General features: G+C 43.3%; 1 protein-coding gene across 1 annotated transcript; it reads right to left on the bottom strand.

The window, feature by feature from the left end:
- Positions 1-1,882: 1,882 nt before the first annotated feature.
- On the bottom strand, positions 1,883-25,719 carry NLRP2 (NLR family pyrin domain containing 2). The gene is made up of 9 exons (XM_041733905.1): positions 25,440-25,719; positions 19,747-21,358; positions 17,358-17,528; positions 15,036-15,200; positions 11,757-11,927; positions 11,218-11,388; positions 9,037-9,207; positions 4,451-4,621; positions 1,883-2,021 (listed from the first exon to the last, which is right to left on the bottom strand). The coding sequence occupies exons 1-9, from the start codon at positions 25,717-25,719 to the stop codon at positions 1,883-1,885; spliced, it is 3,051 nt and encodes a 1,016-aa protein (XP_041589839.1).
- Positions 25,720-27,514: the final 1,795 nt, after the last annotated feature.

Raw genomic sequence — 27,514 nt, 5'->3', positions numbered from 1 at the left:
ACTCCCATGGTTCCCTGTAGGCTCCTGTATTTTGTTTTTTTTCTGTGTATCCACGAACCTAACCCATAGCTTAGCTGGTTAATTCAGACTAGTATTCATTTCTTGAGCCTATCAGCCCAGCCTCTCTCCTAACCAGAAACATTTGGTGACATGTGTGAGTTCTGAGGCCTTGCTCTATCATATCTCCCCACCCTGAGTATACCTTTCTCTTACCCTTTGATCCCAAATGCCATTTCCTTAGACATGGGCTCTGGTTTCATCAATTTATGGCCACATCCTCCTCCTGTCTTGCTCTATAGTTAATAACCACCCTCACAGAATCTCTAAGTCACAGGTAAAATGGGCAGAGTATCCATTCCTAAATTGATGCATGGAGGCTACTCGATTTCTTTTCCCTTAAAAGGGGCAACATTGGGATATTTGCATTCAAGGGATATTTGCCAGCACCTGGAGATATTTTTGGGGGAGGGAGGTGCTGGGATTTAGTAGGTAGAGGGTAACATTTTATGAATGCACAGGGCATTCTCTCAAGAGTATATTCTTTTGATATGCTTAAGATAACAAAAAATTATCTGGCCCCAAGTGTCAATAGCAGAGACTTGAGAAACTCTTAGAAGACCTTGAAATTCCTTCTTAGCCTTCAAAAAATTATGTGCCTCTATTTCTTCTTTTAACAACCTTACCCACTCCCACTGAAGGCACCCACCACCCCTCAGACCATGAGAATGAGAATATCTCTAGGAAAGACCTATATTCAGCTGAACAAGAGGTCTCGAGAAATAGGAAACTTGTAGGAAAACCTGGGAGCCCATACTGTACACAGGGACATCGGGGAGATGATGGCACGTGAGCCTGTTAAAGGGAGGTTTGAAGGGGAGGTCTGGGAATGTGGTGTATTTGGTGAGAACGATGAACCAATGGATCCCAGTGAAGAAGAAGGGGAAGTAGGATGACTGAGAGAAAAATGTAAAAATTAGTGCCTAACAAAGTGATTCTTACAGTTGTTGTACAGACTTTTGGGATTCTGTATACCATAAGGAAGTAAGTGGTTAGGGGCGGGGGGAGAGCTGTGCATGCCATGGAGCTATGCTTTTTATAAGGTTGGGATTATTTTTTTTAAAGTACCTTTTTAAAAGATTGTATTTGGAGGGGGAGAGGGAGAGAGGGAGAGAGACAGAGAGAGACAGACAGACAGAGAGAGAGAGAACACACAAATAGGGAGAGTGGCAGAGGGTAGGGAGAAACAGACTCCCTGCTGAGCAGGGAGCCCAATGTGGGACTCAGTTCCAGGACTCTGAGATATGACCTGACCGGAAGGCAGATGCTTAACCAACTGAGCCACCCAATACCCTGAGGTTGGAATTACTAAAAAGTTGATCAGAGCAAAGAAATGATCATATATGGGCTTCACTGAAATACTTAAGAATGCTACAAACTGTTGTAGGATTGGTAGGAGAAATACTGAGGAAGACCATCAGGCAGCTACCCACACAGATCAAGGAATGCCAGAACTGGGCAGTGACTGGCAAGGTGAACAGACCAATGTGATCACAAACATTTCTGTCCCTGTTTTGCCTTTTGTGTTAGGTTCTCCCCAAATAAAGTATTTTTCTGTCTATGTTTGGTTAGAATCCATTAATAAAGAACCTCCTTCATGAATGCATTCACACCTTTATTGCTCTTGTTAGACTCAAGATATAGGCATTCTGTCCATAATAGGGGTAAGTAAACCACCTGTGCATGTTTCATAGAAGCTGAAGGCACAACCAGGGATACAGTAACATCTGGCCCAGCACATAACATCACTGAGAGGGCTCAGAGGAAGTTCACCATCATGTTGATGATCTCGGATTTTACTTGGGAAGAAATAAGTCCAGGGGATTCAGAAAATGAAGTCATGTGAAGAAGGCCGGTTATTGGTTGGATATTGGTCATCACTCTCGATGGTCAGTTGTGGGTCATATTCTTTGATTTCTTTTAGCAGCTTCTGGATTCGAGGATCAGATTCATCTATCTTCAACCTGGAGTTACAATGGGACAAAAGGAAGGTTTCTTGTTGCTTCAAGGAGATTCATTCCAAATGCCCAAGTGCCTGCAAGTCTCATACTTTACAGCAGGGGCAGGGGCAATATTTACTGATTACTGTATGCTGCAAAGCAGGGTCCCATATTGATTTGGTAGGGAAAGAGAGAATACCAGGTTAATGTTGTAATGCTTTTGCATGGTTGGATGATCTTGGGTGATCTCGTATCATGTTTGGAGAGATGGAATTGATTGATACATCCAGGATTTAATTCTAATACCTGCCTACTACACAGCTCCCTTTGGTAACTTCTATTTCATGGACCCAGGACAAGACACACACACGTGAACCAAGGAAGTCAGACCAGATTTTGTCCCCCCTTGGCTACATGATATAGCTGACCAATACCTTTTATTTGACTTGTGATAATAGCAGCCTCATTTGTGGAATTCACCTTTTGGTATTCATCTCTGTGATATGGAGATGGGGAACAGGATGAGGACAAAGCAAGAGGGAATAATTAAAGCAAAATATGTATAAAAGTAAGAGATTGAAGATATTAGCTGTGATGTTTCTTGATGGCATTATAGTTCTGGTTTTGCTAGGGTATATATACATATTTTTTTTCTAAAGTAATCTCTACACCCAATGTGGGGCTTGAACTTATGGCCTTGAGATCAAGAGCACATGCTCTACTGACTGAGCCAGCCAGGTGTCCTGGTTTTGCTAGAATATTAATGAATTTTTGTTTTGCTGTTTAAGATTCATAAAATATCCACACAATAAACCTTCAGTTATAAGTTCCAGAGGTCTAATGTATAGCACAGTGACAATAATACTGACAAGTATACCTGAAACTTGCTAGGATAGATCTTAAGTGTTCTCACCACACACATGTATGCACAAAAGGTAACATATGAAGTGATGGATGATTAATTAGCTTGATTATGGTGATAATGTTACAATGTTTACATATACCAAAATCACAATAAAAATAACTTCACTTAAAGTAAGGACCAACGAGCTTCAAAATATTTTCAACATGACCCTCCAAGGTCAGATGCAATTGCGTCTATTTGTGATTGTTGGAGGTTGGTCATGGTCTGCTGTAGAAGCACAGGATTAGTTCCTATAGTCAATTTGTGTCTGGTCAAGTGATAAAGGAATAAGAAACAGGGTGTGAACCACACCAGGACTAAGAATGAGGTATGATGGTAGGGCTCTTTGATTCCAAGCAAGAGGAAAAGACTCCAGTTAACTTAAAAGAATATCTTAGAAGGATACGGGGTAGATGAAAAAGTCAAAGAACTAAAAATCAAATTCTGAATCTAGGATTTTCATGCCTGTAAAGGATCTGTGATTCAGGAAGCCCCCCCCCCTGCCCCCGCCGCTGCCCTTGAATGGCTCATTTTGAGATTCAAAGACTCAGGAAAGAACATCTAAAGAAACAGCTACAATATTGTCTCTAGGGCTTTACACCTAGATTAAAAGTCACTGACATTACATAAAGTGAGAGAACTAGCTCACCAAAAAGGGGCTAAACACAGAAACAAACGTCAGAGTCTATAAATCCCTTCTTTTGACTAGCAAGCTATCTGTTGAGTACATATATAATCTGTTCCTTCTACATAATTATCATTTCAAGCCATTGGTTGTCTACATTGCATCTGAGTATTTTGTTTGTTTGTTTTTTTTGCATCTGAGTATTTAAGCAAGCTTGGGTTAGACCAAGAAAAGTTGTACTGTTCTTTGTTGCCATGGTAGCAAGTAGACAACACAGGTCAATAGCAACTTGCTTTGATGAACAACAGAGAACAGACTCCTTTCATTCAACAGTGGACTCACTCCACAGAACATGCCTTTAAGGTGGACCAATTGCTAGACCTCTGTAACTAATACAACCCCAACACAAACTCTTTTTCAGAATACTGCAGGAGAGCTGCAGTCTGATTTTCCTAACATGACAATGGCTGGCCACCATAACTCTCCATTCTCTGAGAGAAGTCCTAGTCCAGATTCTTGAGTTCAGACTAGGTTTGGGTCTCATCCTTTGTCTCATCTTTTTTTTTTTTTAAGATTTTATTTATTTTTTCATGAGAGACATAATGAGAGAGAGGCAGAGACATAGGCAGAGAAGCAGACTCCATGCAGGGAGTCCGATGTGTCACTTGATCCCAGGACTTCAGGATCACACCCTGGGCTGAAGGCAGGTGCTCAACCGCTGAGCCACCCAGGCATCCCTCCTTTGGCTCATCTTACCGGCTAAAGCAACAGAAGAGACCAATGGGAGAATTATCGGGTGACCAAACATTAATGGATGAAGGCTGAATATTATCAGTAGTTGCCTACAACAATTCCTGTGGTTTGTGCTCCCCTTGCAAACCTACCATCATGGAGGAAAAACACTGAACAGCAGGAGGATCATACCTGAGTGTTCGGAGGGAGGAACAGTGAAGTTTCAAGGTATCACACAGCATCTTTATTCCACTATACCCCAAGGAATTCTGGCCCAGGTCCAGTGTGACCAGGCTCTGATTTCTGCCAAGGGCAGATGAGAGTATTTCAGAGCTGAAAGGAGTGATGGCACATCCCCACAACCTATAGGGGAGACACAAAATTAGGTCATTCAACCAATGTTTACTGATACCATCCTATATGCCAGACATATGCCTGGGTGTTGGGGATCCAACAGGGAACAACAGAAGTCTCTTACCTCTGAGCTCATGTGCTAATAGGAAACAGATATATGTGGTGTGCCATATCCAATAAGGGTCATGAAAGGCAAAAGGAGAATTGGGGGATGCTCACTACAATAGTTGACCTATAGGTCAATAGGAAGACCTCAGGGGTGAAGAGAATGAACCATAGAGAGATCTGGAGTAGGAGCTCCTCAGGCAGAGAAATAGCTTATGCAAAGGTCCTGAGGTCATGGAGGATTATCATGTAAAACAATATCAAGGCAGCCAGCTTGAGAGTGAACCAGGGAGGATTGTAAGAGATGAGGTCACAGATAAGAGGGAGCCATCTCACAAAAGGCCCTTAGGCCTGTAAACTTCAGATTTTCCTTGGGACGAGATGGGGAACCACTGGAGATTTTGACCAGAAGCATGACAAGAGTTGCACCTTAGGAGTTATTCTTAGTGCTTAGTTGAAAAACTGTAGGGGAGTAGAGATGGCAGATACAGACCAGGCTGTGGGCTATACAACAACCCAGAAGTTACCAGGAGATGTAAGGGTACGAAAACAGATTCTAGATATCAGGAAGATGGTAGCCAGATTTTATTTTATTTTATTTTTTTTTACATTTTTTAAAATTAATTTTTATTGGTGTTCAATTTACCAACATACAGAAAAACACCCAGTGCTCATCCCGTCAAGTGTGGTAGCCAGATTTTAAAAAGGCTTGGATTTGACATCTGAAAGAAGGAATTAAGGATTTCATTCTGGAAGGGAAGGGAGAAGAAATGGGTAGGAAATATCAGAAAGGGAGACAGAACATGAAGACTCCTAACTCTGGGAAACGAACTAGGGGTGGTGGAAGGGGAGGAGGCCGGGGGGTGGGGGTGAATGGGTGACGGGCACTGAGGGGGGCACTTGACGGGATGAGCACTGGGTGTTATGCTGTATGTTGGCAAATTGAACACCCATAAAAAATAAATTTATTATTAAAAAAAAAAGAAAAAGAATTCCCGGGATCCCTGGGTGGCGCAGCAGTTTAATGCCTGCCTTTGGCCCAGGGCGCGATCCTGGAGACCCGGAATCGAATCCCACATTGGGCTCCCGGTGCATGGAGCCTGCTTCTCCCTCTGCCTATGTCTCTGCCTCTCTCTCTCTCTCTCTCTCTCTCTCTCTCTCTCTCTCCCTCTGTGACTATCATAAAAAAAAGAATTCCCTAGGATTTAGAAGAGGCTAAACGTAACATCAAACATTTAGCATACTTCCTGGCACCCCGAATAACACACAAACATATTTTATTATCATAACCAACATTTCTGATGGATACAACCAACTCCATTTCCTAAAATGCAAAGCAGCTTATGCCATCGGGAAGTCACAGCTCACTAGATACTTCCCCATGCCAGTATGCATGTGTGGTTGAGAGAGCATCCTCCCTGCCATCATTAACATCACCACCCTCTTGCAAACAGGCACCTGCCATGAATGGTAACAACCAGAATTTTCCCACCTGTGAGCTCTAGGATTTATTCAGTTGGCATCCTCACCAATGCAAACTGTATTCGTGATGGGAACTTTACAAATACTATTGTTTGGGTCTTACTTGTGGAGCTCTCAATTTCAGAGGTCTAAGGTACAGCCTGGGTGTCAGGATTCTCAAAGCTGCAAGCATTTCTAGTACGTGGTAGAGGTTAAACGCCATGACTCTGCCTTACCTTCTTGTGATGTAGAGGCCAGAAAGCAAGCTTCTTTACAGGTAAAGTTCCAGATTCAAGTGTGTCTGAATGATGGTACCTAACTCATGCAGGATCGTGAGGCAGAACTGAGTTGAGGCCATTTATCTGCTTGTGGAGGTGACATTTTCTGCAGTGTTGAATTCTTACCACTCTAGAGGCTGGGATCTGAGGCAGCCATTCCTTCTTGATACCATAAGTGTTGCATCTTTAACATGGTCCGTAGGTTACCTTGAGATGACCTAGACTAGAAGCTATTCCTTTAACTATTCTAGTGAATTTTCTCCCCCAGCTTTACTGACCTATAATTGACAAATAAAAGTTGTATGTATTTAAGGCATACAAGGATGATTTAATATAGGTATACACTGTGATCACCACAATCAAGTTAATTAACACATCTGTCAACTCACATAATTCCTTTTAAAAAAATGTGAGAATACTATTTGCTGAGAGATTTGTTTGTTGTTTAAAAATAGAAGTTTCTGGGGGTGTGTGGCAAGATGGCAGAAGAATAGGGGTCCTCAACTCACCTGGTCCCACCAACTTACCTAGATAACTTTCAAAACATCCTGAACACCTACAAATTCTACCTGAGATTTAAAGAGAGAACAGCCTGAATGCTACAGAGAGAAGGGTTTTCACTTCTAGCAATAAATAAATAAATAAATAAATAAATAAATAAATAAATAATAGATAGATAGATAGATAGATAGATAGATAACTAAATATCAAGTGGAGGAGGGGCACCATGAAGAGCCAGGCTAAAGTAAACCTGGGCAACCAAAGCCTCCAGGACAGGAAAGCCCAGTCCCAGAGAAGCAAAAATTTTAAAAATCTGCACTGGATTCTTTCCAGGCAGAAAAGTGTTTAGCAGGGAAATTGGGCAGAATCACAGGAGGAACGAACAGTGAAGCCTTCAGTTTCCCAGAGCCACTAGTAGCACTGCGCCCAGGGAAAGTGCACCACAAAATGTGGAACGATCTCGGCAAAGATCTGGAGAGCACAGCCCACCGGACATTTGGGAGAAGCCACTTGGTTAGGCGGGGGCTCCAGACGGAGGTGTCTGTGCCCTGCTGCCTTCGGGAGCCACGCACCCCGGGAGCGGGATTCCAGCAGCACAGGCCCTGACCCCATGGCACAAAGCCGACAAAACCCATGATCCTGTGTTCCCCCAGGGACAGGTGGAAGCGGGGAGGGCACAAGACAGCAAGAACTCTCCTGCCACTGGGCACCACTGGGCACCACACACCACGGCCGAGCTCCCTAAAGGGCTGCAGCGCATGCTTGGCTGGACCCAGGAGCAGTTCGGAGGGGCTCGGGCAGAGCCTCCATGCGGAGGCGTGATTCCAGCAGCGCAGGCCCAGGAGCCCAGGGTGCCAGGGACACAGCCCAAGATCAGGCACTTCCCAACCCCCCCGCCCCCTGGGACAGGCAGAAGCCAGGAGGGCACAGGACAGCAAAGACATTCCTGCCACCGGGTGCCCGGAGCTGTGCAGATCAGCTGCCCCCACCCCGGGAGCATCCAGGCCCTTGCAGACTGTGAGCTCTGGTAGTTACTGCAGGAGCTGACTCTAGGGCTGGAGAGCTGGCCGCCTCCACTGTTGTTGTTCCTCCTGGGGCCTCACAGGATAAACAACCCCACTGAGCTTCACAGTGGCCTCACGGGATAAACAGGTTAAACAATTTTCACTGAGTCGGGCACCAGGCAGGGGGCTGAGCAGCTCCCCCAGGTGCTCACACCTGAAACTCAGCATAGCAGGCCCCTCCCCCAGAAGACCAGCTAGACAGACAGGGGAAAAGCAAGTTATTGACCAAGCAGCACTGGAAAGTTCCAGGGGAAGTCGAGGGATTTACAGTATATAGAATCAGAGGATACTCCCCCTTGTATTTTGTTTTCTATTTGCTTCCCCCTTTTTTCTCTTCCTCTTCTTCTTCTTTCTTTTTTCTCTTCTCTCTTTTTCTCCTTTTCCCAAAACAACTTGTTTTTGGCCACTCTGCACTAAGCAAAATGACTAGAAGGAAAAATTCACCTCAAAAGAATCAGAAACAGTCCTCTCTCCCACAGAGTTACAAAATTTGGATTACAATTCAATCAATTGGAAAGCCAATTCAGAAGTACAATTATACAATGGAATATTACTCAGCCATTAGAAACGACAAATACCCACATTTGCTTCGATATGGATGGAACTGGAGGGTATTATGCTGAGTGAAATAAGTCAATCTGAGAAGGACAAACATTATATGGTCTCATTCATTTGGGGAATATAAAAAATAGTGAAAGGGAATAAAGGGGAAAGGAGAAAAAATGAGTGGGAAATATCAGAAAGGGAGACAGAACATGAAAGACTCCTAACTCTGGGAAACGAACTAGGGGTGGTGGAAGGGCAGGTGGGTGGGGGGTGACTGGGTGACGGGCACTGAGGTGGGCACTTGATGGGATGAGCACTGGGTGTTATTCTATATGTTGGCAAATTGAACACCAATAAAAAATAAATTTATAAAACAAATTTGTTCCAATCTCTTGTATTAGAGCTGGGGGGATTTGCTATATAATATTTTATTTCATATACAGATTAAAATTCAAAAAACATAACTTACCATAGGCATTTGAGGTTACACATTGGGTTCTTCAAAGCCTCACATAGAAACTTCAGTCCAGTAATCCCTATGTGATTCAGCCCCAGATCCAAGTGGGTAAGGTTTGAATTTTGCTGGAGAAGTGTTGACAGATGATTGCAGCCACCACTGGTTATGCTGCAATACCAAAGCCTAGAAATCAATCACATGAAGAAAGTAAACTCCGAGTCTTCCCTGAGGAGATACACCAAAACCAATGTTGTTGACCTCAAGCTGCAGGATTTAGACAAGCTTTCAGACAACGAGACATGGAAATGAAATCATGGCAAAGTTATAATCACTATATAAGCAATTATATAGGCCATCCCATCCCCTCCAGATGTAGGTGTCTACATGCTGATCCACACTCACCCAATCCCACTCCATACATGCAAAGATGTCTATATTGTAATCCCTGGTCCCTGTGAATATGTTATGTTACATACAAAGGGGACTTTCCAGGTGTGGTTGAATAAAGGATCTAGGAGGTGGGGAGATTATCCAGGTGAGCCAAGGTAATTACAAGGACCCTTATAAGAAGGAGAATGAGAATCAAAGCCCGCATGGGGGAAAGGTGATGAGACAGACAGAAGGACATTTGAAGACACTATGCTGCTGGCTTTGGCCATGAAGGAAGGGGCCATGAGCCAAGGGATGCTGGCTAGAACTGTAGAAGGCCATGAAATGGATTCTTCCCTGAAGACCTCAGAAGAAACACAGCCTGGTAGACACCTTGATTTTAGCCTAGTGAAACCCATTTTGGACTTTTGGCATCCAGAACTTTAAGACAATGAGTTGGTGTTGTTTTAAGCTTTTTAATTTGTGACAATTTGTTACAAACTATTATAAAAACAGTAGGGAATCAATACAAGTGGTACATATTCTTTCTACCCTAACTATGGGGCAGAGAATATCCATCTTGCCCTGGCTTGCAACTTCTATTAGGGGAAGGCTGGTGAGTGGGTGGAACTTCATACTATTTTAGTGCTTGGGGGCTGAGATAGTGGGGTAAAATTCTTTCTTCCACCTTTCTCCAACCACGACTGAATGCTTTGTGAAATTTTAAGTGAGTGAGTTTTTGGATACTGTGTATCTTAAGGCATATTCTAGGTTAAAACTAGTTTATAGGAAATGCAGTTACCGTCAAAGGTGATTTTGTAGATGGCAAGAACACTGGAGATGTTAACACTGAATAGAATCTGAGTAGAAATAGTTAATGCAGCTCTATTCTTTTCTCAAAATTTGTCCTATGATTTTAGTGTTTTTAATGAGCTTGTTGGCATAACTCCATCTACAGCCAGTTGCAGGTAGAGCCTATGTTATGTGGCACTAAAAACTATGACTCAGCAATTGCACTGCTGGGGATTTTCCCCAAAGATACAGATGCAATGAAACACCGGGACACCTACACCGTGATGTTTGTAGCAGCAATGTCCACAATAGCCAAACTGTGGAAGGAGCCTTGGTGACCATCGAAAGATGAATGGATAAAGAAGATGTGGTTTATGTATACAGTGGAATATTACTCAGCCATTAGAAATGACAAATACCCACCATTTGCTTCAACGTGGATGGAACTGGGGGGTATTATGCTGAGTGAAATAAGTCAATCTGAGAAGGACAAACATTATATGGTCTCATTCATTTGGGGAATATAAAAAATAGTGAAAGGGAATAAAGGGGAAAGGAGAAAAAATGAGTGGGAAATATCAGAAAGGGAGACAGAACATGAAAGACTCCTAACTCTGGGAAACGAACTAGGGGTGGTGGAAGGGGAGAATGACGGGGGCGGGGGTGACTGGGTGTCGGGCACTGAGGTGGCCACTTGATGAGATGAGCTTTGGGTATTATTCTATATGTTGGAAAATTGAACACCAATAAAAAATAAATTTATAAAAAACCCTTCCATCTATAGCCAGTTGCAGGTAGAGCTGTTATGTGGCACTAAAAACATGCATAAAAACCCTGGAAATCAGCTACATCCCCAAAATTCCTATGGAATATTGACACTATGTCTTGCATTTTTTTTTAACATCCTCTTGCCAGGTCTCATCAGATCTGTCAGTATCATACTTGGGGTATTCAGAGAAGCTATTAAATGCTTGCATCTGTCCTACTTGAATCCAGTATGCACATGCACACAAATAGCTAGCATGGACTTACACCAGCATCTGTAGTTGACAGTCAGGGTAACTCAAGCCTTCACACAGAAGCTTTACCCCATCATCTCCCAGAGTGTTCTTTGCCAAACTCAGGTGTGTCAGCCTCTGGTTGACAATCAAAGCTGAAGAGAGCTCTTTGCAACAGGCTTCTGTAAGTTGACAGTTTTCCAACCTGCCAAAGCACCACACAAATGGTAAGAGGGTGAGAACACTTCCAAAACCCAATTTTCTTGGCTGTCCCTAAAGGCCAGAGGCCCCATCTATAGCTCATCTTGTGCTTAACATCTATAGCTCATCTATAGCATCTATAGCTCTATAACTCTCATCATGTGCTTAACACTCAATCATGAAGGACAAGGATGAGGGAATTATAAGATGCATGAGCCACATACCTGGGACCAGAAATGGGAACCAGGTGTCCACATCAGTAGGAGGTCCCATATGGGTTGTCCAGAAAATCCAGATTTTACCCACTGCTCTTCCCTATGTGGCCCCAAACATAGGAAAAGAGATGCTCCCAGGGAGAGAGGCAGTACTTACGACAGTCTCTGCAGGAAGCATTTTGGGTGTCTCAGAGTTGTGCACAGCAACTTGGCACTCTCATCTGGGAGCTCATTGGCTGTGAGGTTCAGGCATGTCAGGGACTGGTTGATTTTGAGGGAGGAGGAGAGATGGGCCCATTGCTGAGTGGTGGCAGAACAAGATACCAACCTGCCAGAAGAATGGGAACACATCATTCGTGAGAACCAAACGCTTAACAGTCTCCAGGTTTACCCCTCATTCTACCACATTATGTCATGTCCTAGAATAAATTACGTAGAGCAGTGGCAAAGTGTGGTCCCCGGACCAGCTGCATCAGCATCATCTGGCAAACAGTTAGAAACACAAATCCTCAGAAACTCCAGATGCAGAATCCACTGATTTCTGTTTTAGGGTGTCCTACACCACCTCAATGATTCCTGGGCCACATAGTCAAAAGTTGATTCAGAAGATCTGGGTGAGGCCCAAGAATTTGTGTTTTAACAAGTTCCCAGGTGATGCAGCTGCTGCTGATCTGGAGACTGCATGTTGAGAACTACTTAATTAGAAAACCACTCAATCAAGCCTATCAGGCAACAAGGTGCCCATACTCTATTACTGGAGAGAATTTTCTTACCATGGATGAAAGGAATTTCATTGGGACATTATGTGTATCATGGCCTTTCGAGTGGTTTTTTTTTTTTTTTAAAAATGCTGATTCTGCCATTTACTGTATATGAACATGTGGCCAAATTACTTAACTTTATCAAAATTTATTTCCATCTTTATTTTTTTCATTATTTGGTATGGTTGTATTAATAACAAAATTCCAAGGACCTAGAGGTATCACTAGGCCTTTATAAAAGAATTTTTTTAAAAATTGGAGTTCAATTTGCCAACATATAACACCCAGTGCTCAGCCCATCAAGTGCCCCCCTAAGTGCCCATCACCCAGTCGCCCCATCCCCTTGCCCACCTCCCCTCCACTACCCCTTGGTTTGTTTCCCAGACTTAGTGTTTCATGTTTTGTCACCCTAATTTTTCCCACTCATTTTCTCTCCTTTTCCCCATAATCCCTTTTTACTATTTTTAATATTCCCTGTATGAGTGAAACCATAGAATGATTGACAGGAAATCAGAAATGTTGGAGAGGGTATGGAGAAAGGGGAACCCTCTTGCACTGTTGGTGGGAATGTGAACTGGTACAGCCACTCTGGAAAACTGTGTGGAGGTTCCTCAAAGAGTTAAAAATAGATCTTCCCTATGGCCCAGCAATTGCACTGCTTGGGATTTACCCCAAAGATACAGATGTGGTGAAATGCCAGAACACCTGCACCCCAATGTTTATAGCAGCAATGTCCACAATAGCCAAACTTGTCCATCGCAAGATGAATGGATAAAGAAGATGTGGTCGATGTATACAATGGAATGTTCCTCAGCCATTAGAAACAACAAATACCCACCATTTGCTTTGATGTGGATGGACCTGGAGGGTATTATGCTGAGTGAAATAAGTCAATCGGAAAAGGACAAACATTATATGGTCTCGTTCATTTGGGGGGATATAAAAATTAGTGAAAGGGAATAAAAGAAAAGGAGAGAAAATGAGTGGGAAACATCAGTGAGGTGACAAAACATGAGAGACCTAACTCTGGGAAATGAACAAGGGATAGTGGAAGGGGAGGTGGGCGGGGTGTTGGGGTGACTGGGTGATGGGCACTGAGGGGGGCACTTGATGGGATGAGCGCTGGGTGTTATGCTATATGTTGGCAAATTGAACTCCAATAAAAAAAAAAAGCTGAAAAAAAAGAGAAAAGTATAAATCAAAAGGTATAACATTTTTAAATTTATAAATAAAGGTATAAATTAAAAATTTATAAAGTTGGAATAAAACATAACAAAAGAAGACATGGTCTATGTATACAATGGAATATTACTCAGCCATTAGAAGTGACGAATATCCACTATTTGCTTCAATGTGAATGGAACTGGAGGGTATTATGCTGAGTGAAGTAAGTCAATCAGAGAATGACAAACATTATATTTCCATCTTTAAATTGGAAACAAGTCATACCCTCATGTTGAGTATTTATTAAAGTTGATATTCACATGAGGTGCTAAGTGGACTATGTACCAGAAAGCTAAACTTAAATAAAATTCAACAAAACACTTTCTTCTCTCAGAGTCTAAGCTACGATAGAGGAACCAGGGATGCCTGGGTGGCTCAGTGGTTGAGCATTTGGCTCAGGTCATGATCTCGGGTTCCCAGGATCAAGTCCCACATCAGGACTCCCTGCAGGGAGCCTGCTTCTTCCTCTACCTATGTCTCTGCCTCTCTCTGTTTCTCATGAATGAACAAAATATTTAAAAAATTATTAAAAAATAATAGAGGAACCAAAGTTAACCTAGGCATTGGAACACAATAGAATATCTAATGGTTTCCAATAAAATAAGCCAAATTTATATAGAGTCTCCTCCTTCCATTTTGGGTGTCCATTACTCCTTAAGAAACAAGATAATGACCAAAATCTTCAAATTGCACACTTTCTTTTCCTGATTATTCTTCACAGGAAAAAGAAATGAAGGCCATTAGTAATAGTCAATTATGACAGTGGCTACTATCAATAACGCAACAATGAATACATGTGCGCTTAGACTTTGTTTCATTCAGTCCTCAAACCCTCGGGATATGTGCAATACTCCATCCTACTGATGGGGATAAGACCTAATTAAATAGTCCAAGACCATACCAGCATAGGCAGAACCACCATCTGAGACCAACAGATCACCTTAAACTGTGTTCCTATTATCAAATGTGGTCAAGCGAGGATCAATGGAACCCCATGATGAGTGATGACAATCCTCACCAGAGCAATCATGCAGAGAATATCCCAAGGGGAGATCTTTCAACCCAGAGGACTACCAAGAGAAGGAAAATCTGTTGCTCCCAAAGTATCTTTGCCTGGACAGAGGATACTGGACAGAATCTGGTATTCTGAATCATGGCAGGAGAAACAAACCATAAACCAATTCTCTCTGATAGAGGATGGTATCCAGTCTCAGACCATTTTTTTTGGACTCAGGTCTGTTGTGGATGGTTGCCCAGGTTGCTCAATGATCAGTACAAGGGGAAACTAAAGTCTAGTCCATTTTCTGTTCTGTGGCATGTGCCTGGAGGAGTACAGTTTCTAATCAGAATAAGGGATTTCCCCCACCCCTCCTACTTTATTAAAAATTGCTATATAGGCTTGTAGGAACTCTGTTCACATCCTGGAAGTTTTCAGTGATGGTGAGATATACCTGAGGTATTGCAGATTACATTTTGGGTGTCTCAAGATTTCACACAAAATGGGAAGCATATCATTCTGGTCATTTCCTTGGAGAGTCAGATGCGTGAGAGTCTCATGACCACCAAAAGCAATGCAGAAGTTTCTATAAGCGTCTGCTGGGAAAATATTTTTGAGGCTAGGGAAAGGATAAGAAAGGTGAAATCTTGCATTTATATATACGTGAGAACAAAGGGCTGCAACAGGTTTAAACACTGGAAACTTTGTTCATATTTTTCACCTCCATTGAGGTGTGGTCACAAACTGTATATATATATATATATTTTTTTTTTAATTTTTATTTATTTATGATAGTCACACACACACACACAGAGACAGAGAGAGGCAGGCAGAGACACAGGCAGAGGGAGAAGCAGGCTCCATGCACTGGGAGCCTGACGTGGGATTCGATCCTGGGTCTCCAGGATCGTGCCCTGGGCCAAAGGCAGGCGCCAAACCGCTGCGCCACCCAGGGATCCCACAAACTATATATATTAAAGTGTGTAATTTAATGTTTTGATATATTACCACCTTGTGAAATCATCCCCGTAATCAAGCTAGTGAACATACCTATCAATTCACATAATCACCATTTTCCTTTTTGTGTCTGTGTGGCAAAAACACTTGAGATCAAGTCTTTTAGCAAATTTCAAGTATACAGTGCAGGATTGTTAACCTGTTGTCTCACTAGTGCACAGTTAGGTCTCCAGAACTCACTCATTTTGCTTTAACTGAAACTTGGTGCTGCTTGACTGAGATCTAATTTTAGAAACTATTGGAAGTTCCATACTTTCATGATCTCAAACTTTTGGAAAAGAGAAGTTGGTCATGAACATTGTTTCAGACAAAAGCTGTTCTATGGCTTTTTGAAATAAATAAGGAACGGTGGTAGTTTTTTTTCCCCTGAAGTATTACCAATGGGCACATTTCAGGAGTGCTATGTCCTGCTCAATATCTTGCATTTAGAATCAGGATTGCATAGCTGGTGAAACACAAGTGAGCATAAACATCTCCTTCTTTCTCTGCATTGAGAAAGAAACCTATGAAAGAGGACATCTGTGTCTGGAGGAGGTCTCCCTGGTCCCGAAGCCTACTTTGTTGACTAAATCATGTTTTTTCTCCTTCTCTAAACATCTCCAGCAGCCTGCCCACGTGTAAGGTTGCAGGACTTCCCTAGTACATGAGCTGCACAGAGGAGCTCCACAGGAGGACTCTGTCATAGGTGGATAGGGGCACACTCTACTCTTGATTACAAGTATTTAACTTATGTGCTTACCTTTTTCTGGAGCTTCTGAACCCCATCATTTCTTCCCAACTTCATTCAACTACATAGATTTTTGGATCATATTCCCACCCAACCCAGGCCCCAGGCCTGGGACACAACACACTGATACCATCTCTCCAATGGTGCTCCTAGTTAGGAGTGATTTTGTAACCTCCTCCCCCCCAGGACACCTGACAATGTCTGGAGACATTTTAGGTTGTCGCAACTAGGGTGTGGGTGCCACTGGCATTTGGAGGTAGAGGCTGGGACTGCTGCTAAAAAATCCTATGATGTGCAGGAGCCCAACCCCAGTGTTAGCAGAGGCTGAGAAATCCTGCTTTACACATAGTCCTATGGTTGTCTTAAAGGGATTAAAGCTGCCCCCAGGATCTGGATGTTCCTCATAGTGTTTTGTAGTCATCCCAATCATATTTCACACTGTATTAAAATTACTTTATCAGAAAAAGTGGAATAGTGCTTGCCAAGGGCTGTGGAGAAGGGATCATGGGGAATTACTGTTTACTGGGGACAGAGTTTCAGTTTTGAAGAGTCCTGGAGATGGATGGTGGTGGTGGTTGCATACTTATACATTTAAAGTGCATAACTGTGCACTTAAGAATGGTTAAGATGGGATGTCTGGGGGCTCAGCAATTGAGTGCCTGCCTTCAGCCCAGGATGTGATCCTAGAGTCCCAGAATTGAGTCCCACGTGGGGCTCCCTGTACAGAGCCTGCTTCTCTCCCTATATCTCTGCCTCTCTGTGTGTCTCTCATGATAAATAAAATTTCAAGAAAAAAAGAATGGTTAAGATAAGTTTTATGTTATACCACAATAAGACATTGGAAAAAATTACTTCATATGCTTCAGTGGACAAATGTATGGTATGGACCATCTCAACTTCTTATGTCTTGAATGCCCAGTTGGGTTCTGGAAAAGGAATTCAAATATTGCTCCAATAAAAATGGAGCCTTAAAAATGTAAGGAGCTTGGTTATGCCGTAGGGGTTTTCATCCAGGGGTTAGCTTCTACTTACACCACTTTCTGAAGATTATGGGTAGCGGAGGCTATTTTTTCACAGAGAATCCTCACAGATGAGGCACTAAGGAAGCTCTGACTGATGTCTAGAAATATCAGGTTTTTATTTGAGTCAAACATGGAACAGAAGTCTATCCAGAAAGGAAGCACGTGTTGATCATTCTGGGACCTGTTGGGAAAAGGCAAAGGAAGGAATTTACCAAACATTTCTGGAGAGAAAATATAACATTTGTCCAACATCATGAAGATATTTAGGGTTGCTCTGGGCACACACCCCTAGTAAATAGAACTCTAAAAGTCAGATGATTTAATGACTTAGCGTCACTATCAGACAATTCATCACCCAAGACATGTCACTGGAAAAAGAACTCAAATTTCTTGCACAACAATCTTACAGAGGGTTAGAATAAGCCAAAATTCTTTTTTTTGTATATTTTTATTTATTTATTTATTTATTTATTTATTTATTTATTTATTTATTTATTTATTTATTTTTATTTATGATAGTCATACAGAGAGAAAGAGAGAGAGGCAGAGACACAGGCAGAGGGAGAAGCAGGCTCCATGCGCCGGGAGCCCGATGTGGGATTCGATCCCGGGTCTGCAGGATCGCGCCCTGGGCCAAAGGCAGGCGTCAAACCGCTGCGCCACCCAGGGATCCCTTTTTTTTGTATATTTTTAAATTGGAGTTCGATTTGCCAACATATAGTATAACACCCAGTGCTCTAAGCAGATCATTGATAACTGAATGGGGAAAAAAAAAAAATCAAAGGAAGACAAACCACAAGACACTCTTAACTCCGGGGGGGAAAAAAAACTCAAGGTTGCTGGAGGGGAGGGGAGTGGAGGGATGGGGCGACTGAGTGATAGACATGAAGGTGGGCACGTGATGTGATGAGCACTGGATGTTATATGGAGCTGATGAATTATTGAACACTACATCTGAAACTAATGCTGTACTATACGTTGGCTAATTGAACTTAAATTTTAAAAAGGGGGAAAAATAAAATAAGTGACCTTATTGTAAAACTTGAAGCAATAGGAGGAAGACAAGTTGTGATAAACCTAGTTGTGACTTTCAAAGAGTCTGGTCTATATACCCTGGGGAAAGAAATCTGTGTAGGGTTAGTGCAAGTGTCTTATCAAGATGAGATAATCAAGCCATTGCATAGAACCAAACCAAGATTAAAAAGAAAAATAGAGACTATTTGACTTGGGGATCTTGGATGGGATAGAAAGAGGATGCTATTTATGCAATTTCATTTTCATTCAAAGGAGCTCTTTGACAACCCTCCTGTAGAAGAAAGATTTAGATAAACTAGCATGTGGGCCTGTGTAAACACTTGGATGAGAGAAGAAACAAAATCAGGATACTGATGAAGGGATAACGTCTGTGGACTGCTGGTGATCTTTGAAGTGGTGAAGTGTTCATGTCTAGCTGTCATGGTCATAATGCTTCCTGGGGTAACTCAAGTTCATGGCTCTATGTTAAGTGGGGAAGGAATGTGAAGGAAAAATTAAGGGAATATGTAAAACAGACATAACCACCAGGAAAGCAAAGAGGGTGTTTTATTCTGGCCCCATGAATATACATGAGTATTTCAGATACTGATTTTGGATGGTGACCTAGGGTTGAGAAAGAGGTGAGCTGATAAGATAAACAGCAGTATATGTGTGTGTGCCCTACATAGGACTGTGAGCAGTGATCTTGGATTGTGACCCAGAGAGAACGTCATAAACCAGTAGATGAGTTCTAATCCCACACAAGCACCCTTTTCTGAAACCAGGATCTTCATGCCTAACATGAAAGACTGTACGTTTCCAGTAGCCACCAGGTGAGAAACAGTATTTGGAAACTGTATGAGCTCAGTTAATGTTACTTGAGCCTACATCAAGAATAACAAAGCCTCATGACTGACTGGGGTCATCTCATGATGTAACTGGTATTGGGTGAGGTGCCCATGATAGGACTCGCCATGATCACGATGGGGTGAAGCTTTTTGAAACCTTGTTGAATCAATCTCTGACTTTACATATTTAATGCTTTTTCATCTGTTGTGCCAAATGGAACAATCCCATACAAACAGGCAACCTGGACAACCAACATGTGGACTGAAATAAGGTCAAGCCATTTGCAAAAATTGCTCAGCTAAAGAAAAAAAAGGAGGCAGGTCTCAAAACAAGGTCTGGTTCCAAAGAAAGATCCCATCCCTAATCTGAACATTGTGTTCCCTACCTTGAAGAGCAAGCTAGCAGAAGAAATTCTGGCGAGAAGAAAATTCTGACCCTATGCCAAGGGAGAGGGGGGACACTCTGCCCTGTTTCTAATGCAGCAGGGGATGAGGCTGAAAAAGCAAGCTAACAGAATGAACCGTGAGGATTCTTACCGGTCAGCCTGATCCTCTGATTCTGACACAGCATCATTCTCCAGAAACATCCCCTTTTCTATCTGCAGCCACATTTTCTGCAAGCTTTCACAATGCTTGAGGCAGAAGGATGCATGCATGATGTCGGAGGTATCTTTGAAAAGCAGGGACACTTCTGTCACCTGGACCATGGCTTCCTTCACAAGCTGCTCCTCCTGGGATTCATAGAGACAGTGCAAAGTCTCCTTCGTGTCTGTCACTGAGGAGAAGGGTTTGTTCTCAGGAGACCCTACCCTGCATTCCAGCAGCTCCTGCTTGACCTTGGTGGACACCAGGCAGCCAAAAGTCATCCCCAGCTCCCTGGCCCTCTTTTCATTGGTGAGGCCAAATAGGAAGTGCCCCACGGGGGCCAGGTAGGGGTTCTTGAGTCCTTCTTCCTTGGAGAGGAGCCTCTGCACATTCCCAATGTCCCAGCCAGGGCTTCCCGCTGGAAGGTCTTGGTGGTCCTGGCTCCCCAGAATGTAGAGGGCAGCGGCCAGGAACTGCTGGACACTTAGGTGGAGGAAGCAGTAGCAGCCCTCACAGTCTCTGCTTTTCTGGAGGATATTCCTATTCAGGAAAGGGTGCAGGTCAGACTCATGCACACCCAGCCTGAGCAGGTCATGTCCATCAAACACTGAGGTCTGTGTCCACACGCCCTCGGTGGCCAGCAGGCACAGAGCATGCAGAGTAGACCTGAGATGCAGCCCTAGACAGCTGCCCCGCGCGGGCGCAAACTGGCTGCAGAGGAAACGCAGCAACAACGATGTGGTGGTCTGGCAGGTGGGGCCAGGGTCCTCACCCTCGTCCATCTGCAGCTTCAGGCAGGTGCACACCATCCAGCACACAGTGGGTGCCGCGGCCATTTGGAACAGTGTTGCATTGCTCTTCATCAGGTGGAAAGCACGCAGCGCCTGAGCCTCCTCTCCAAAGTGTCTCAGGAAATACGCCTTCCTGTCACACTCTGAGAGCCCCTCGATCTCCACGAAGAGTGGCTGCTCCACCATGAGCCGCAGCTCCCTTAGGGCCTCGGGCCGTGTGGTGACCAGTAGAGTGGCTGTGGGTAAGAGCTTTCTCTTCAGTAAGCTTCCCAGGAGGGTGGACGCAGGCCTCTGTGTCTTCCAGTCCACACACAGGTCGTGCACCAGCGCCCCCACCCCTGAGGGCACGCGCAGCTCCTCAAAAGCATCAATGACAAACAGGAGTTTCTGTGCCTGGGTCAGGACCTGTGCAAGGGCATCCTGCAGGTCTGGGGCACTCTGGGCCAGGAGTTCTATGAAGGAGCACATCCCCTTGCGGCTGAGCACCTTGCAGCTGAGATAGAAGGCAGTGGGGCAGGTCTGTGCAAGGCTGTCCTCTGTCCAGTCCAGCATGCACTTCTTGGCCAGAGTGGTCTTCCCAACACCCGCGGGACCATGCAGCACCACCGTGTGTGGAAATGGTCCTGCAAGCATTTTAGGATTACAGAATGGGATCAGTGTCTCATATCTCTGGGTGACAGTGTGAATGTTTTCACTGGCTCCAGGCCCAAAGTTCTTCTTCCACATTTGCTGGACCTTCTCTTTCAATATACTTATATACTTATCTTGTTTACCTTCAGTGATAAGAGGTTGGAAATAGGAAGGATATAGCTGGTTATTCATTAGGAAAAAAATACCTGTGTCAAGTAAGAACATGATAATAGAGAAGTTATCGAGAACTACCTGACACTAAGCTCATCCAGGAAGATAGGATACAGACCTGTCTTTTCTCCTTTCAAACCTTCCTTTGCTTCTTCTGGATTTGTGACATCTTCTTCCTGTACTTGTGTAAGTGCTGCAAAATACAAATTAAAGTGAGCATGACACAAAAATGTGAATTTCTTTTATCAGAGATACAGTGTTAAAGCTGGTTCCATGAAGTGCAGAATCTAATCTCTTTGTCCATATCACATGTGGCAGGTGCGACAGATAGGTTTATAGAGATGAACAGAGCAAATGACATTCTAAACCAAGTTACATGCCTCTCCTCTGTGGACCTATAACAATAAACATTTGTTCTAATTGCTCTATCAAAAAATCAATATGAGGAATATTACTCAGCCATTAGAAATGACAAATACCCACCATTTGCTTCAATGTAGATGGAATTGGAGGGTATTATGCTGAGTGAAATAAGTCAATCGGAGAAGGACAAACATTATATGGTCTCATTCATTTGGGGAATATAAAAAATAGTGAAAGAGAATAAAGGGGAAAGGAGAAAAATGAGTGGGAAATATCAGAAAGGGAGACAGAACATGAGAGACTCCTAGTTCTGGGAAACGAACAAGGGGTGGTAGAAAGGGAGGTGAGTAGGGGGAGGTGACTGGGTGACGGGCACTGAGGGAGGCACTTGATGGGATGAGCACTGGGTGTTATTCTATATGTTGGCAAATTGAACACCAATTAAAAAATAAATTAAAAAAATCAATGTGATCTATCAAAACTACTTGTCTATCTTCCCCGCTTGACTAGATATGCACCAGGATATTAGGAGATAGAGCTTCAAACCATTATGGCTGCTCAAGTATCTCAGTAAACAAGTGATGTCATGCTTGTGTGGAATGCCAGACAATTCCTGAGCATCTGCTCAAGGTAAATGGAAATGTGTGTATGCCAAGACTAGCACATGAAGGTTCATGGTAGTGTTGTGTAACGTAGTCAAAAAGCAGAAAAAAATTTCAAACATCCATTCATTGATGATGGGCAATCAGCTGTGGCATATCCATACAATGGAATATGATTCTGTAAATAAAAAGGGAAGATCAGGGCAGCTCGGGTGGCTCAGCGGTTTAGCGCCACCTTAGGCCCAGGGTGCGATCCTGGAAACCTGGGATCGAGTCCCACGTCAGGCTCCCTGCATGGAGCCTGATTCTCCCTCTGCCTGTCTCTCATGGATATATATATATATATTTTTTTAAAAAGGGCGGATCAGGGATACACACAAAAATACGTACAAACTTCCAAAACATATGCTAAGTGATGAAAGACAGACACAAAAGATCACATACATCCAGAAAAGTCAAGTGTAGAGATGCAAAAAGTAAAGTAATGGTCACCTGAAATTGGAGGACAGAGACCAGGGAGTGACCACATGTGGACATGAGGGAACTTTTTGGGGCCATGTAAACATTGTAAAATTGGGTAGTGCTGATGGCTGCAAAACTCTGTACATTTACTAAAAATTAGTAGTACACATAAAATGAGTGAGATTTATGGATCGGTAAGTTGTATTTCACTAGGGCTATTGACAAAAATACTATCAGGCTGACTTGAGCAATTCATTTACATTAAACTGACCACAGTGCTAGTGAGGCAAGTCACCTACTGACAGCATATCTCAATGTTCTCATCTGGGAGTTGAGATTACTAAAGTCTGGGCATCTGAAATTGAAAAATTGAAGAGAAACTGCATACAGTACACCAATTTTCTGTGAACTGAAAGAATTCCAGTTCTTTTCAGTGGTCATTCCTCACTTTGTTGTTAAGTGAGGGAGGAAGGCATTTCCTGTGAGACAACTGATAACTATTAGTAGTGGAGAAAATGAGGTTGGGGAAATGGAGCTCCCAGAAAGGAAAGGGGGTGGAGAGAACACAACACGGTGGGGTATGTGTCGCTTGGCTTGTTCCAACTCTGGGTGTTCTAAGACCAACCTGAATCTTTTTCTTCTACATGCTCTGGGGGTTCTTCCAGGTTTGCACATTTTGGTTCTGTAGTCCTGGTGATCCCTGAGAAAAGAGGCGGCATTATAGTCTTGTAACTATATTAGTACTTAAACTTCTGCCTAGGAGAGAGGACTTCAAGAATGCTCATGTTGACAACTGGGTCTCATACTTAAACCCCCAGTTACATAAAAAGGACATTAACCTGATCCTAGAGATAAAATTAAAATGTGTCAAGTTACTATCTCAGGCTTACATGTCTCTTCTGGCTTCCTATGGTTGCTTCCTGTGTAGTTGAGAACACACAGTGAGTGTTCCATGTCAAGGAGTTTTATGCAGAATAATCTCCAAATCCCCAAGGAACCCTAAGACTGAGAAAAAGGCTGACCCAGTCCAGCTTGACAAGAAATGGTTTATTAAGGGGACAGAAGTGTGTCTTGGGCAGCTATAAGACTAGCATATCTCTGCAACCCTGGTTTTCATAATTTTTATGTATCTATCTAAAATGCTGGCACTTCGATTTATTGTCATTTTAAGAGTTGCTCATGAGATAGTACATAAAACCATGCAGTTAGAAGTCTGTGTGTATTCTAGTCTTGTAGCATGTCTGAATTGAATCAGCCATGTTTCAAATATGTGCTAACCACATGTGGCCACTCTGTTAGGCAACAGAGCCCTGGATTTTAAAAAACCTTGGGTGCACACAGGTGTCACAAGGAGCTTTCAAGAACCCCATACCTAGGGGAGACACAGATCATTTAGCTAAATCAGTATCTCTGGCGATAGGTTCTGGCCATTAGTATATAGAAGTTCCTGAGGAGATTGCCCAGAACAGTGAAAGTTGACAACCACTGACTTAAAACATGGTTCTCCACTCAAGTGACATTTGCCAGTGTCTAGAGACATTTTTGGTTGTTGCAAGTGAAGAGAATGTGCTGTTAGCTTCTAACGAGTGGAGGTGCTGGGATGCTAGCACCAGGGTCCAAGAGATGTTGCTAAATATCCTGCAATGCAAAAGACAGCTCTTCATCCAGCTCCAAATGCTATTAGTGCTGGTTGAAGGGAAGGTAAGGGTTTCATTTGTGAGTGTGCATGAGGAAACATGAGTGGGAGCTAAAAACCAAACAGAGGGTGTGTAATAATTTAACATCTTGGATGTATGAGAGAATGGGATCCTGAATATCCTCCGGGAGCAGTCTTGGACAGGAGGAGGGATATAGAGTGAGGAGGCCAGGGGAGGTACACAATACCAGGACAGAGTAGAAATAGCTAGAATGGAAGACACCACTAGACTTTATGAAGTGGGCCACCCATTTGCTTTCCTCTCCCTTTAGCTGGCCTTATTTAGAACCCTTACCTGCAAATGCTTTTACAGCCTCATTATACCAGATTGCCAGATAAATAGGGGTATTTATCTCACACGGAGAGGTTTACAATACACTCCACTAATGGCCCAGGGTCAGGGAAAGAATTGGACCAGAGAAATGAGGATGTGCCTCCTCTAGTTTTGAGGGTGCCTCAGGGTGGCACAGGGTGACGAGGGTAGAGTCCCTCACCATCTCCTAATTTAGGCATTTGGGGACTGCTCACCTTCTGAGCTCATTCCCCACCTGCATCTTCGCCCCTGCTGAGACTGCAGCCCCATCCCATGAAATGAAAAGAACAGAGGTTTTGGCGTCAGAAGACATGGACTTTGGTACTTGGCTCTTAGCTTAGCTGCTCTTGTGATGTCAGGTGTGTTGTTAATACCACAGAGTCTTTTGTCCCCATCTCTGAAATGGAAATAATAACCCACCTCCCCAGGGCAGTTGTGAGACCCCAAAGAGAGGACATAAATACACCTGATAGATAAGTACCAAAAAAAAAAAAGTCTAGCATTTGGGTTCAGGACAGGTGGCCTCTCCAAGGTTCAATGCTATTCCTACATATAAAAAACCCTGGAGGCTACTCCTCCTTCCTCCTAGGACACCATGTGGGCTTGTTTCTACTTACCCCTGAGCTCATCCTTTGCTCTCTCAGACAGATCGGTTCGGTTCATCTTGTCAAAAATCTGGATGGTCACCATCTCTACCCAGTGGCTGGGGCAGTGGTTGATAAGAATTTCTGCCAGCTGCTTCCCATTGGCCTTCTCTACCTCTGTCGCAGGGATGTGCTGTAATTCATCTTGTAGGGAAAGGGGCCTCAACAGAGACTTGAACTGGCTCAGCTCATCCTGGGCAAACTGTTCTAGAAGGGGCTGCAGGTTGAAACCCAGCTGTGCAGAAGGTTCCATCTTGTTCTACATGAGAGATCTGAGCTTTGGGCATTAAAGAAGAAGGGAAGAAATGAAAGAGAGCGAATCAGTATTCCTACCTCAAATGACAGTTGCCTCTGTGCCAAGAACTGGGCAATTATCACTGCTGCTTTAGGAACCAACTCCCAAAAAGAGAAAAAATTCACATAGAACTCCCTTAGTTTTTGTCTTGACACAGTGGTTCCCATTTTGGGAGTCTGGGATCCTTTAGAGAACGTAAAAATTCCTGAGTGTAGGAAGTCCATGCAGATACATCTCCTGGACCTAGCAGATCATCTGTCAGCTTTTAGTAAATTTGGTATACAAATGAGCTAATGAGAACTACCCACTTTAGCTCTCCAGAACCACCTGACATGTCATTATCTTAATGTTTATGGACCTTGACTAAAGAACCATCTTGAGTTGAAAACATCTCAACAGAAACTCACTAAGAAGTTGAGTGGTACACCCTCTCAATTTACCATTGTTTACAAAGAGTCATTTCCTGACCTCAACACACCTGGATTTGAAATTCTATTCATTGAACAGTTGAGCATTTGAGCCAAAGGTCAAATGACCAGATTTCCAGTTGTAAAACAAATAGGTCATCACTCACTCATTAGGTGGCCATGGGCAGTCCTTTATTCAAATAAAAATTCCCACTGAGTACCAGGAACAATTTTAGAACTGAAGGGACAGCTATAAAATGGGTAAGAACTCTGTCCACTTGGGGCTTATACTCAATTTGGGTATGCATATAGGGTGTGGGAGCAGACATTTCACAGATAAATTCAAACAAAAACAAGTGACAAAAATATGAAGACAGGATGACAGAGAAGTAGAGTGTGGGGGATTTTGCATCATGTGAGTATGGACATTTTCTCAGAGGAAATAGGTCATTGAGAACATGAAGACAAGGAGCTGATAGCTGTGGGGGTAAAGTCTAAGCAGAGTGAACAAGTGCTAAAGCTTGGGACTGAGTGGAATTCAACATGTGCACTCGCTGAAGCAGAGGAACACAGGATGTGACTCAAAGCCTAGGATCAGACCTCTGATTATGAAGGCAGTGGTAGGTTATACTAGGATTTTCAAAATTTGACTTCAGGTACAGCAGGAAGTAGTTCTGAGGTTTCTAGTGGGGATGCCCCACAATCTGACCAAAACTCAGAGGCACTTTCTTATGCTGCAAGGGGAGAATGGAGATCTACACCAAGGAGCTGGAAAACTTTTTCATGACCATTGAATATGGTAAGGAAGGCATTACTGGAGAGAGGGACTACAGCTGGGGTTCAGAGGTAGGGGAGAGACATGAAACTCAGTTCTGAGCAGTCAGGACAAGTGGGGTAGATTCAAGGAGGTCAGTGTGTGGACAGTCACCAAGAGGTAGATCCATTCAACAAGATTCATGCTGAGAGCAGACCAGGGTGAGCAGATGTCACCTGGTAGAGGAGGGGTGTGATCAGATACCAGAGGTGAGGGAATTTTTGCTAAGCTGACTCAGCAGGATTCTGGCTCAAGCTAGACTAAGCGGGCCAAGGGACAGAGCCCAAGGACTAGAGCTAGTGTAAAAGAACACCCAAGACGGTGACTCCAGTCAAGGAGAGAGCCTTTGTCAGTGCCTGACAAAGATTTTGAATTCATCTTGAGGATGGTGGGGTCAAGTCACACCTTGGTAACCTCTGCAAGGTGCTAGGCACTGCAGTCAGCCCTTTAGACTTGACTCACTTAATCCTTACAATATCCCCAAGTATTATATACTCTCTATTTCAGATTTAAAAAAAAAGATTTTAGAACA

The sequence above is a fragment of the Vulpes lagopus genome, chromosome 2, assembly GCF_018345385.1.
Source record: "Vulpes lagopus strain Blue_001 chromosome 2, ASM1834538v1, whole genome shotgun sequence".
Classification (NCBI taxonomy): Eukaryota; Metazoa; Chordata; class Mammalia; order Carnivora; family Canidae; genus Vulpes; species Vulpes lagopus.
The sequence above is the reverse complement of the archived record's forward strand: the minus strand, read 5'-3'. Positions and strand labels throughout refer to the sequence as shown.

Coding starts and splice junctions, on each gene's coding strand:
- NLRP2 (XM_041733905.1), bottom strand. CDS start 25,719: ATGGAACCTTCTGCACAGCTGGGTTTCAACCTGCAGCCCCTTCTAGAA. Junction 17,529..19,746: donor TCAGAGGATCAGGCTGACCG/GTAAGAATCCTC, acceptor TTTTCCCAACAG/GTCCCAGAATGATCAACACG. Junction 11,389..11,756: donor TGCTTCCTGCAGAGACTGTC/GTAAGTACTGCC, acceptor GTGCTTTGGCAG/GTTGGAAAACTGTCAACTTA.